Source organism: Cyprinus carpio, chromosome B5 (genome assembly GCF_018340385.1).
Source record: "Cyprinus carpio isolate SPL01 chromosome B5, ASM1834038v1, whole genome shotgun sequence".
Lineage (NCBI taxonomy): Eukaryota > Metazoa > Chordata > Actinopteri > Cypriniformes > Cyprinidae > Cyprinus > Cyprinus carpio.
This window is the reverse complement of record NC_056601.1, coordinates 5480775-5494160: the sequence shown is the minus strand read 5'-3', so window position 1 is coordinate 5494160 and position 13386 is coordinate 5480775. Positions and strand designations below refer to the sequence as shown.

General features: G+C 39.4%; 2 protein-coding genes across 2 annotated transcripts; one reads left to right on the top strand and one right to left on the bottom strand.

Moving 5' to 3' along the window:
- Positions 1 to 34: 34 nt before the first annotated feature.
- LOC109090296 (tRNA (uracil-5-)-methyltransferase homolog A-like) lies at positions 35 to 4424 on the top strand. Its single transcript, XM_042723840.1, has 12 exons — positions 35 to 173; positions 547 to 1186; positions 1382 to 1490; positions 1677 to 1858; positions 2047 to 2161; positions 2264 to 2379; positions 2462 to 2573; positions 2716 to 2838; positions 2910 to 2985; positions 3062 to 3178; positions 3270 to 3366; positions 3573 to 4424. Exons 2-12 carry the CDS (start codon positions 558 to 560, stop codon positions 3727 to 3729), a joined length of 1833 nt encoding a protein of 610 aa, XP_042579774.1. The 5' UTR covers positions 35 to 173; positions 547 to 557; the 3' UTR covers positions 3730 to 4424.
- A 741-nt stretch (positions 4425 to 5165) lies between these two features.
- LOC109090295 (microprocessor complex subunit DGCR8-like) lies at positions 5166 to 13131 on the bottom strand. Its single transcript, XM_042723839.1, has 14 exons — positions 12853 to 13131; positions 11250 to 12255; positions 10775 to 10922; positions 9750 to 9892; positions 9339 to 9672; positions 9052 to 9249; positions 8861 to 8962; positions 8351 to 8449; positions 8174 to 8256; positions 7979 to 8079; positions 7747 to 7853; positions 7505 to 7632; positions 6295 to 6408; positions 5166 to 6151 (listed from the first exon to the last, which is right to left on the bottom strand). Exons 2-14 carry the CDS (start codon positions 11943 to 11945, stop codon positions 6068 to 6070), a joined length of 2337 nt encoding a protein of 778 aa, XP_042579773.1. The 5' UTR covers positions 11946 to 12255; positions 12853 to 13131; the 3' UTR covers positions 5166 to 6067.
- Positions 13132 to 13386: the final 255 nt, after the last annotated feature.

The following is a 13386-nucleotide window of genomic DNA, read 5'->3' as shown; positions in this document are numbered from 1 at the left end:
TAGATTTTACTAAATAGAGGAATAGACCTTAACCGGTGTTCCCAGAATACGCTGCTTTTGACACGTGTTTCTAAAGATGGCAGCTTGCATGCATGCATAACAGCACAGTGTTTTTAGAGCTCCTTAATGGTTCATAGTGAAGAACACTGAATAACAACAAGGAGATTTGACATCACATTTTTTCACACACTCTAAAAATATATAACAAAAAAAACCCCTTGCGATATATTTGCCATCCAATTAATTGTCTTAAAAATTTAGTTTTTTTTATTTGTAGTGTCCATTAGTTGACATAAACAAGTGAATTAACTTTTTTAGATGAATTGTACATGCGTATGTATTAGGGATCTTAGATGCTGTAACTAGTCACTATTTGTTTTTTAATGGTCCTGTTCTGTGGGAAATTAATTATTAAACTAGAAGAGCACAATTACACCATGGCACACTGCAGAACACTGTTGAAACTGATTTAATGAAAATTAAGATCACCTGTTTGAATAAAACATTTTTTTTTTAAATCTAATAATATGTTCTTTTGGCCTTTGATGCAGGACAAAATGACAGATGTTGCTCTTGACAAGACTGATCCAGCTGGTTCATTACCCAGCACAGAGAAAGAACCAGATGACATAATAGAAGAGAACAACCAAGAGAATCCGCCAGCAACAGCAGCAGAAGGAGAAGGTGCAGCAGGTGGTCTGTACCGTTACATCAAAGGAGATCTCTTCACCTCGGAGATCTTTAAAGTTGAGATTCAAAACTTGCCCAAGTACATTGGTTTTAATGACCTGAAGAAGTTCCTCAACAAGCATGGGGTCAATCCTCACAAAATCAAGCTGTTTAGCAAACAGATGTTTGCCTTTGTCACTTTTAAGAATCAGGAGGAAAGGGACAAGGCCATGAAGGCAGTGCACGGCATGCAGTGGAAGAGTAAAGTGCTGAGCGTACGGCTGGCCAAGCCCAAAGCTGATCCCATCCTCAAGAAGAGGAAACAAGAGGAGGAAGCGGAAGGTGGACAGCCTGGTGCAAAACGTGCAGCCGGTAGCCAGGAGGGAGAGGAGGAGGAAGAAGGGCCTCTCAATATCCAGATTGCCAATGCTGTAACACCCTTGTGGAACGTACCTTATGAAGAACAGCTGAAAAGGAAAGAGAAAGAAGTTGAAGGTGTTCTCCAGAAACTGACCAGGTATTTCCTGATGGGTCCGGTGGCATGCGTATGCATGGATGGTTTCCAGATGTTTCTTTTATAAACAGCAAAAATAGATAAATTGCATGACATTGTCACACATATAGTTCATACATGAGCTTCCAGTAGTATAACAAAAGCTGGTCAGTAAAGTTTTCCTTCAATATAACCAGCCTCCTTGATGCTTGTTCTCAGAGAAATTGGCAACAACAACAAAGCCATGCTTCCCTGGTTGTTTCTTCAAAAAGAGAAGTACAACAAACTGTGCTGCCCACTCGAGGCCATACGACCATCACCTGTGCAGGTAAATCATCTGTGCATACATTATTCTAATCACAGTCACACTTTAATGAACTCACAAAATAAATATCATGAAGTATGTGAAGCATTGAATCAACATTTTGGGAATTAAATGGATGCATAATAAATAGTTTGTTAAATACAGTCTGTGGTTGAATGTGATTTGACATTGTCTAATCTGTCCTTGCAGACGGAGTACAGGAATAAGTGTGAGTTTGTGATTGGAGTGGGAGCAGATGGAGAGGATAAGACAGTGGGCTTTCGTTTAGGCAAGTATAAAGGAGGATCCTGTGCAGTAGTGAGTCCAGCAGAAACCAGCCATGTATCTTCTGAAGCCAAGAGGGTTGTGCAGGGCTTCCAGCAGTTCATCAGGTAAATGAAATCATTCTGTTGTTAACTCCTGATTATGCTTAATGTGCATCCAAATCTAACCATATTTATTAAGTCAAATTAGTTTTTTTAATGCCAGAGACAAAGTATACGTCTGCATTATCCATCAGCCATTGTATAGGTATTTATTTTTTATTTATTAAATGATTTCGTATTGATATTCTGAACAGGACAACTCCCTATGCAGTATACAGTCCAGAGACTTATGAAGGTCATTGGCGGCAGCTAACAGTCCGAACAAGCAGGATAAAGCAAACAATGGCCATTGTTTTCTTCAATCCACAGGTAAGAGATTTATTCAGTGGTTGTTTTTGTGTCCACTTTAGATGTTGGTTGTGGATCTATTCTTACTGCTGCATGAACTATTTACTTGTTTAAACAACCTAGAAACTCCAAGAAGAAGAAATTGAGGAACTCAAACGAAACCTGCGTCAGTATTTTACTGAAGGAGAAGGACAAGAAAGTGCCATCACTTCATTGTATTTTGTGAGAATGGGACAGAGGTAAGACCCCGAAACCTTAAATGAGATGCATTTAGATTTTAGATGACTTTACACATTCTTTTATTAATCTGCATCAACCCAGAACATCTGCGGGTACAGAGGACCTGCCATGTGAACACGTGACTGGAGAAGAATGGATTCACGAAGAGCTTCTCGGACTTAAATTCCGTATCTCTCCACACTCATTCTTTCAGGTGAACCTTCTGTTATAGAATTTCTTGAAAATTAATACTATGATGCTTGATAAGGCATCAGGCAGCTGATTCAGAATATTAGGTACAGCATACTTTAGCGCTATTGAAATGTTTATAATATTCTGATTTTTGACACTGCCAGACAAACACCCCTGCAGCGGAGGTTCTGTACTCTGCTGTGGGTGAATGGGCACAGCTGGACCAGGACAGCACTGTGCTGGATGTGTGCTGTGGAACAGGGACCATCGGCATCTCGCTGGCAAAGGTGCGGCGCTTCCTTCTAAAAAAATATGAGGAAGGAACAGAGCAACAACTAAAATAATTCTGTGTTAACAGAGAGTGAAGAAGGTGATTGGCATAGAGTTGTGCCAGGAGGCAGTGGAAGATGCTAAGGCTAACGCTGAAGCTAATGGTAGGCCAGAATGGAATCATCATTGCCTTGTTTTTATCTCCCATGATAGACTCAAACTTTAAATGTACATTTTCAGGGTTGACCAATGTGCAATTCCACTGTGGAAAGGCTGAAGATGTGTTTCCCACTGTTCTTAATGCTGTCGTGTCCCCCAACGTCACAGCAATCGTTGACCCTCCGAGAGCTGGGCTACGTATGTACAGTACTCCCGAACGTAACTTAGAACTTGCAGGCATGGTGTTTTGTTTTTAAGTTCTCTGCCCAAATATTCTCACTCTTCTCAGATTCCAAAGTTATTCTAGCAATTAGAAGAGCAGAGCATCTGAAGAGACTCATCTACGTTGCCTGCAATGCCAAAGCAGCTATGAACAATTTTACTGAGTAAGTTTATTATTTTCTGTTTAAAATGAACAATACATTACACATCAAATTCAGGATAGCAACATCAAAGGCTTATATTTTTCATAAAAAATTATGAAGACAAAACCAAAAAATACATGGCAAATTATTTCAGGTTGACTTTCTTCTGAAAATAAAATATTCCCAATTAACTTTTTTATTCTAAAATGTATATTTATGTCTTGAAGTCTCTGCAGAGCTGTTTCGAACCGTGTGCGAGGAGCCCCTTTCCGTCCGGTGAGAGCTATGGCTGTTGACCTCTTCCCCCAGACCATGCACTGTGAAACCATCCTGCTGTTTGAAAGAGTAGACTACAGCTCTGAAACTCAGACCACAGAAACCTGAAGCTCTGTTATCTTCATCTATCGTGCCAGCACGGCTGTCTCTCTTCCATTTAAACACTGAGTGAAATTCAAATATTCACTTTTTCTTAAGAGTTCAACTGACTTCAAAGTGCTCAAAACATTACCACATTTTTGTAAAGGTTTCTTTTCTCTTTTGTTTGCATTAAAAACAGCACAAGACATCAGTTTCTGGTCATCAATTTATTTGCATAAACAAATCACTGTGTATCAGCAATCATGTCACATGAAAAGAACATTTTTTTTTTTTTAGGCAGCTTTACTTGAAGCTAAATAATCCAACATGATCCCTTCAATGATAGCGACTAAAAAGCACGCTTTTCTTCACACAATTAATACACACTTAGCATGACTGACAGGACAAGTTGTACACTCCAGCCATGTATTGGAAAAGCATATTCTCAATGCACTCTTAGTATGGCAGGAGCCTTGTGCTCATGGAAAACAGGAAGGTGCCTTCAATCAGAAGCTCACAAACTTAAATATTAAACTCAATGACAGTGCACTGCAGTTTTTTAGTCGCTGTCCCAAGAAACCCCCCCGTGTTAAACAGACTTCCTGTCATATCTGAAGGCCAGAATCCCCACCCCCCCCCTTCTCCCATTTTAGTTTGAAGGGAAGTGGAGATTGTCTTCAAACAGGCACCATATTTTAATCCAGCAGTTATTGCATTTTTTTTTTAAATATTTTGTTCTATACATGTTTACATATATTTAATGATAAAAAAAATGCATAAGACTTAAAGCTTTGGTTCACACTGTTCTTCAAGCTATTGAATATAATGACATGGTCTGATTAGATTATTATTACGAGGTATGGACTTACCACCTTTGTTTTTAGGTAGACTGCCTTAGGAAATAACAAATAAGGTTCAAACTATTTAATACACCAGTGATAACATCTGAACAAAATGTGCACACAATCACCCACTGCAGCAAATGACCACAAAACCATACCGAAAAAAAGCACATGCGTAGAAGGCATTGTTTTCCTAAAATATCAATGCAAGAAAGCAAGCATCACTCCACAGCAAATACATAATGTATAGCATCACAAATGCAGACTCAAGTGAGGCTTTTCCCTTTTGAAATAAGGTGCCATCAATAAAAGAGGAAAAACTAAGGCAACATATACCACTTTTTCCTACCGAAGATTGCCAAACAGCCTCTAATGCAAGAGTTAGATTATATCAGAGCATAACAAAATGTAACAATACCAAAAAAAAAAAACATAGCTTGAGTAGCACGCGCTAACATCCCATCTCCCTGATGTCTTGCTCCTCTAACTACAGTACCTCAAACACTTGTGCTTTCTGAATAAGTAGAGCAACTGGTCAAGGTAACCATAGGTATGCATCAATCTTTAATTAAAACAAAAACCCAAAGGTTGTTCATTCCACACAAGCAAATAGTTCCTAAGTGTATTTCTTAACAGCAGTTGGAAGTGTGCACATGAAATGCTTTAGAAAGACAACATTTAAATGCTTCACATGCCAATAAGAACTAGACATGGCCACTTAAGAAAACCAACACACTTTAAGCCATTATAAACCCTATTTTCCAGATAAAAGATCACGTGCACTGAATGAACAACTCTGCATGGAACAAAAGCAGACATTAAAGGAACAAATCCCTGGCGTATCTGTTCAAACGCATCAGTTATGAGTACCAAGGTACAATCTGTGGTTCCACAGTAAATATAAAATGAATTTGCCATTTAGGAAGGGAAAAAGCAACATTTTATTAACATCTAAAAGCCACACACTTAAAAGCATCTGTAATACTTCACATACATAATTTGTATGATTCTTCTTAATGCAGTCATATTATTGTCAAAAGCCTTCATTATATTTGTGCATGTTCAGGTGCAGAAGTGCATCTGGAGGTATTTAATGCTCATTCTAACTTCCCTTAGTGCAGTGGTTCCCAATCCTGGTCCTGGAGAACCCCCAACACTGCACGCTTTTGGTGTCTCTTTTATCTGACAAACACATCTGATGTCTTGGGAGTCTTCGCTAATGAGTTGAATCAGGTTTGTTTGAATAGGGAGACATCTAAAATGTGCACTGTTGGGGGTTCTCCATGATCAGGATTGGGAACCACTGCCTTAATGCATGTATATGACTGTTACCGAACCCATGCATTATGTGCAATAACTGGATTGGGAACACAGCTCATTAATCTGATAAAAATGTAACTAGTATTGCCATTTTGCACTGCAAAGTAATGCATAAGTCAGTAATGGTACGATGACCTTTTGTTATAGAACCATTACCATTGGTCAGTGCTATCTGCTATCACAAAATGCTGGACGAGGGTTTGCTAGACGTCAACAGTACACAGAGGTTCACTGCCAGGTTGAGCGGACTCCATTATAGTCATCTTCGGCTTCTTTCTTGCCTCCTCCTGAAAAAAACAAAACACAAATGAATTTACACTAGAAAGGTTTAAGCTTTTTAGCTCTCAAGTTACGGAATTTATTTAGATTTTTAATCTTTAGACAACTCCATTTATCTAAAGTGCAAGATTTGTCATATTTGCAGCTGTACCCTTTCTCCAGCCAGCTTCATCATCTCTTCTCTTAGTTTGTTGAGGATGTGAAGATTTGGCTTGTTCTTTTTGGCAAACTGCTGAAGCTCAATCACGCTCTTATCCGAGTTCTCCTGAAGATGACAAGAATCCAAGATTAACTTCTCGATCACACAAACAAAAAGAAACATTCCTCTCATGTTTAATATCTTAAAGGGATACTCCACCCCAAAATGAAAATTTTGTCATTAATCACTTCCCCCCCCATGTTGTTCCAAACCCGTAAAAGCTCCGTTTGTCTTCGGAACACAATTTAAGATATTTTGGATGAAATCCTGGAGACTTGAGAATGTGCACTATATGCGCTATTGTTTGTGCGGAGAGTGGAAGCTGCGCGCTTTGCATGACATGGAGGCACCAGCGTGATCACTTGCATGTTTTCCGTGGATACGCCATCATCTTTGCTCATAAGGTAAGAGTAATTGATTATTCATAACTGTAAAGGGTGTAATTTTATTTTTGTTCACTCACAATATCAACAAAACGTGCTTTCATAAAATAAAACAAACATGATGCGCTTTCTTCCATCTGGTCTTGAATAAAAGCACTTCACAAAAATGAACCGAAACTCAGCGAATACATGCCTCACAGACATAATAAATATATCTATAGAAAGCTTTAAATTAGTACTTAACGAAATAAAACATATCGAAAACAAAAACTCTTATTATAATCCGTATAGATGCATTTCTTAAAGGCGCGTCTAATGAGGAGATGGTGAGCACTGCACGACCAATTGGCTCGTTGTTTGTCATGGTAATCAAATCAAAACTTTCAAAATGCAGTTTTTTCCCCAAGCATTGGGAACTTTTGATAACTCCCCATGCTCCAACTTCTCCCTGATGCTCTGCATGGTCAACTGTCACCTGTATGCTAATGCGTGCGTATGCGTTGCGTAGGCAATGTATAATATTTATAATAGCCTATAATCATTATAACAGTATTTCGTACAGTAGCCTGTGTGTGCTCTGCGAGTATATGGGCACAATAAAAGGAGAGAAGCTAAATGAGCCCGATCTGTGTAACAAAAACAAAACTAAATGGCCCGTGCCCAGCCCGAATGGACTCAGCGTGTCGGGCCCCGTCGGGCTTGTAGACCTCTATAAGTGATTAATGACAATTTTCATTTTGGGGTGGAGTATCCCTTTAAAATGCAGGTTATTTTCTGACCTTCTTAACCATCTTGTTGCTTTCTCTGCCGTACATGCGCAGCAGTGAGCCCCAGTTCTTCACGTGAGGATGAAGCATCTGAAGAATCTTCTGTGATGCCAGCTGCTTTCCAACCCTCTTATTTTTACCTGCAGTCAACAAGAGCAGTGTTAGGTATGTAGCTTGAGATTAACCTGCAGAATGGACCAACATATGACATTGTGAAATGCTCTGAATGAAACCTCTTAAGCATGGATACTCACACCAGCCACGTACAGTGTGCTTCCCACATGTCATGACATATTCACTCTTTTGGTTCTTTCCTGGAATCACCTCAAACTTGATGCTGGTGTCACCCATGCCATGGTTTCTATAGAACAGACGACAGCAGATCTTCAGTTGCTTTTCAATCAAACATGACATTTCCAGAACCCGTGGTTATATTAACATGCATTTCCTGTAATACGGAGTGACAGACTCTCTATCACAACATACCTCTTAAGGCACTCATGAAGGATCTGATATGGTGAGAGTAAACCTGCTTTGTTGGTCAGCTCATACACCCTTGAATCTTCAATACTGATATGATTAAAATACTGTGGGGTTGGAGAAAGAAATAAACATCCATAAATACAACAAAGAACAAAACTCTGATCAAAGATAAAAATCACTCAGAAAGAGGAGCAGCACCTCCAGTTCATCTCCCTCTATAGGCTTCTCCTCAGACGTCTGCTTCACAAAGTCAGGAATAAGGATCTCCAGTGTTGCTCGAGCTGTCAGAAAAAGAATGACAATATAAATACTTATGTTCCCTAATAAAACGGTTACTAAGGTTAAGGACTCAGATGAAGATGGGGGAAAAGGTACCAGCTTTATTCTTGGCAAGTTTTTTACTACTTGCTGTTCCTGTGCCATATGTAACACCGTCTATAATGACTGAGGCTCCGAAGGGTTCACTTGGGTTTTCTAGGCAAAAAAAAAAAACAATATTACATATAAAGAAAAAGAAACCAAACACACACGCAAAGTAAAATCGTTATGCCACAACAGGCAATGTATTAATGCGATTTTAACAAGGTTAGAGAGAGCTGTTAGATACATCAAGCCAAAAATGTCTTTAACCAAACCATTCGGCATGGCCTTAAGTGGTTTATTGCTTTCACAACAGCATTATAACACATTGTAAGTACACTGATATATATTAAAAAACATTTTTCTGCCGAGCGAGCTCATTAGCACAACTGAAATGATACTGCAGATATGCACTCAGTACACCAATAACTCAACACATGTGCTTATTACTTATTACTATTATTTTTTAACAGCTTCAAACATCTTCTCAATTACAATTTTAGTCTTATGCATTATGCTACTTACCACATTCAAAAAAGTTGTAAACTGGTCGCACTTTGAGCACTCTTTGCATATACTCGTGCAAAATGCACACTTCTGACTTCCCGTTGGGGTTGATGACAAACTCTGAAATATAAACATGGTCAGTGTTGTTAAAAAACACCATGTGTTGTGTACTGCTCAATTCACTAATGCAATGACCCATAGACAAGTACCTTTCTTTGTGGGGGCGTCTTGTACGGACAGTGTGATGAGCTTTTGATTGGCTGGTAGGATGGGCCTCTCAGACTCGGCCTGCTTCCTCTTCATGTCCCTGTTGAACTGTCTGCGCTCAGCCCATGTGCGAAACTTCTTAACCGTCACTTGCTCAAAATCAAAGCACTTCTCTAGGTAGCTTCTAAACTCCTCAATGTCTGGGATACAAGTCAGGAGAAGAGAGTTTACAAACCATGTGAATTTTATATAGCGATGCACAGGAGAGAGTGAAACCTCATCCTCTTACCAACAGACTCATCCTTGCACACCTCCACCTTGGCTTTGACCTGGCCCAGCGCTCCCTGTGCAGTATCATTGGCTTGTGTCTCCTTCACTTCTGAAGATCCTCCTGGCTCCATGAGGTCAAGATCTGGATCTTCTGATGTTGGTCTGCCGGTCGGCTCTTCTGTGGCAGTAGAGTCTGGTTCATCCACTCTCTCCAATGGGATGCCCTCCTCACCAGATTTCACTGGAGACACCTCTGCAGTTGGAGTCACCTCTCCATTCTGTTCCCTTTCTTCTAGATCCTTCATTTTCTTATAGTGCAAGCAGGGAATGCTACTGGTTGGTGGGTCATGTTTCTGGGGGATACAGGGATGAGGTGCATGAGAATGCAAAGCACTCAATTTGTAAATCTTAAGGGACCCAAACCATTTACCCTAATGCTTCCTGTTCCAAGGAAGTAAGGTCTAGACCAGGTGACAACTCTGGTTTCCCGGTGGAGGTAGACTGGAATGCCAGAGTTATGGAATGTCATGATCCACCCATCGGGTAACGGCTCAGTTGGTGGACGCCCGCGACCAATAAATTAAAAACTAGTCAGAACAACCAAGAACTACAGTCACCTAGAATACTGTAGGTTTTTATCTGGTTTGAATCAGTGTTAGTGTTAACAAAAATTTAAATGAAAACATGTTTTAAAAAAAAAAGATAGCATAAAAGGAAAACCTAAAAAACATTAATGGAACCAACATAAAATCAAAAAGAAAAATGTGCACAAATGACACAGTCTGACTCTGAATATACACTTTTCAAAAGTCAGAAATTATCACATTCACCAAGGATCAAAAATGACAGTTAAGACTTTCACATTGTTATAAAAGTGTTGTTTCAAATAAATGCTGGACTTTTCAACTTTCTATTCAATAACACATCCTGGGAAATGTATCATTTACCACAAAAATATGAAGCAAGTGTTCAACACTGAAAGGAATTTTTTCCTGAGCACCAAATCAGTATATTAGAATGATTACTTTTTAAATAACTAGAATTTTAAAAAAGTTAAATATACAATTACTTGAGTTACTTGAAATATTAATATAAAATATTTACTGAAGTAATTAAACAGCCTTGGTGTGTAAAAACAAACACCAAATTTACAGACTTTAATACAGTTTGTCAAATTTTATAGATTTTTTTTTTTTACACAAAATTTGTTAAAATACTTTGGCAGCACAATAAAAAATTTTTTTTAAAAAAAATCAGTGAAACCCACAGAAAACTCTAATAACCTTGGGGTTTGAAAACACATATCATCTTCACATAGTTATATAATAATCTTCCATTCTAATAATAACCTATAATCCACCTTAATAATCTCTAAAAGTTTTAACAGTGTAGCAAAAGTGTTTAGAACTTCCAATCAAACTATCTATAATTTAACCAAGAGTTTCTGAGGCTCACTCTTAAGAACAGTCTTAATTTTGGTCATCATGGGCTGAACTCCGGCCTCCCCATCTGAATGGTGATCACTGTCTCCAGCCAGACGTCTCTTCTTGGGCATGGGCATGCCTTCCTCCAGCAGGGCATCTACATCATTGTCAAAGTCCTCCTGGAAGAACAGGTGGGTTAGTAACTGGCAGCCACTTACACGTCATCAACTAAACGTACATCAAGATTTGAATCAAGCCCATTTTGTGAGCTGTAATTCAAATCTTCTTCAAATGGACCACCTTGTTACAGTCCAGGATCCTTCCTGATGAATAAAAGACATGCACTCTATTTGTGGTAGATGCACATTTCAGGAGATGTTTTGATTGCTGGCATTTACAGGTTTAGACGGAAATAATATTATCTTTAATTAGCCGATGTAATGTTTCAATCTGAGCAAATAAAACTGCCAAAATTAAAGGAAGCATAATAAGACCATGCATTTTACCTCATAAGAGTAACTCAGGTCCTCCTCATGCGCTTGCTCCTGCTGAACTATCATCTGAGAACTGAAACCACTCGGCTCCCCATCTTCCGCTTCCAGAAAGTTCTCACTGAAATCTTCCAGGTCGTCCAACACGGCAAACTCAACCTTGTTCTCCTGCTCTGTCTCCAGCTCTTCACTGTTTCTAACTAACCCTAAGAAACCAGTGGTCATGGTCGAGCTGCCCGGCACACTTCTCTGCTCTAAAGAATCATACAATTCACCATTCGGTCCTTCTAGGCTATGTTCTTCATCGCTATCCTGCCCCAAACCAGTGTACAACACTTTCCTGTCTTTGCTCTTACTGCTGTCTGAGAAACTGACGCTGATCTTTACATCTTTGAGGAGTTTGAGATCAGGTAAGAACTTGGTTACTGGGGGAGCATGGCGAGCGGTTCTAGGGCACGTGGCCATAGGGTCAGGGCTACCTGATGGGTGACTGCTAACAGACAATGTGCGCTTGTTGAAGACGAGCTGTTCATCCCTATCCACTGCTGGGGTGTGTTGGTGTCCATCACCACCAGAGCTAACGTCCATTTCCTCTGCGTCACTGGACGTTTGCAGCGGAGGTGGTGGAGGTGCTTTACTGTAATCATTCCCTGCCAATACAGTGTCTGGTGGCTCCAATGGGAGGGGAGGTAAAATCTCATTCACATCCATGTTTAATTTCTTTTAAAACAACACTATTAAAAATTATACGAGAATGAAAGTGGGAAGGGATCTGCCTAATTTAGCTAAAAAATGCAGCCCCTAATACATGCACGAGTACATTATATAACTCTAGACACCTATTTAACAATATTCATGTACATGGTTGAATATGCTAAGCTGACTACATTGTTCTTTTCATTAATGTAGACAGCTTTTTAGAAATCACTGTCTCAATTATTGGAAATCACAATGCATTCAGCTTAAACGTTGCCCACATCTAAGCACTGTCCATCCTGGAAGGCCAGATCTTCTGCAAGTGCTGAAAGAAAGAGAAAAGGGGAAATCAAGAGGGATTGAAAGAGCACAACAGAACTGGATCTAAATGGTAAAACTTCTCAGATGCTCCTTTTATTTCCCAAAACGTTCACCTCACAAGGTATAGGAATATATGCCCCAGGAATCAGTAACGTTAACTCAAAAGATTCACAGTTGTTCGTTTGCATGTCGAGATTAAAATTGGGTGTTGTTGCTCAATAAATAGGTCAGCAAATAAACACTGTAACGTTATTTGTATTATATTATAACGAACCATAAGCCCTGAAGGCCTTTGCTAATTGGTCGGCTAAGATAACCGGAAGGCAATGTGGAGTGGTTAACAATACATTTCATCACGCAGATATTAAAAACTGAAACTTTGTGTCTCACAGCTGTTTTTTTTTTTTTCACAGTTACGTGCGCGCTTTCGTGTTTGTTTGGCAGAAACTGATCCATGCCTCGATTAGTTCGCCCGTGTTAGCCGTAAATAAGGAGCCGTGTGCGGCAACCAAACCTTTTCAACTGAGCCATGTGTGAACCAACTAAATGTCGAAAGGAGTAAAAATCAGAGCAGTTTTTCACACTATTCTCTTTAACTTACCTAATACCCAAATGCTCTACTGAAGACCGCGTGCAATCAAAGGATTTTTCCGTTTATAGGTTTCAGATGGCCGTCTCCTCTCTCCGCCATCTTCACTGCAGAGCAGCATCAGAGGATCTGAATGAACACGCGGCACGCCTCTCAATAACCGGTGTCTACGTTCATGTGATTGGGCCGACATTCAGTTTTTACTTCAGATGTGGCAAATAGTGTGCAATTTATTTTTTGCATGCTTAAATAATATGCTACGCCAACATCATTAGCAGACACGATCAGATATCAGAGTGCGATAAATCTAGCTTCTGATGTCACTGACATGCATTCTACATTTAGTTGTGATCACATAAGTGCATGACTATACAGTCAGGGACAGAGCTGTATGATGTTACCCTCCTGAACAACAACAACAACAACAACTAATTCCTTTTTAACTTTAATCTTAAAAATTAGACTAATTACCAATTGGCTAACTGCTATTATTTTAGACTAGTAGTGGCTAAATTTATGCAACTTCATGACCCTTAAATGTGAACA

Bases quoted from the DNA above. Each gene is read 5' to 3' on its own strand.
- LOC109090295 (XM_042723839.1), bottom strand. From the start codon at position 11,945: ATGGATGTGAATGAGATTTTACCTCCCCTCCCATTGGAGCCACCAGAC. The intron at 10,923-11,249 runs GTAAAATGCATG...CTGTTCTTCCAG, and splicing joins ACCTGAGTTACTCTTATGAG to GAGGACTTTGACAATGATGT. The intron at 8,450-8,860 runs GTAAGTAGCATA...TTTTTTGCCTAG, and splicing joins TTACAACTTTTTTGAATGTG to AAAACCCAAGTGAACCCTTC.
- LOC109090296 (XM_042723840.1), top strand. From the start codon at position 558: ATGACAGATGTTGCTCTTGACAAGACTGATCCAGCTGGTTCATTACCC. The intron at 1,491-1,676 runs GTAAATCATCTG...CTGTCCTTGCAG, and splicing joins TACGACCATCACCTGTGCAG to ACGGAGTACAGGAATAAGTG. The intron at 2,380-2,461 runs GTAAGACCCCGA...GCATCAACCCAG, and splicing joins TTTGTGAGAATGGGACAGAG to AACATCTGCGGGTACAGAGG.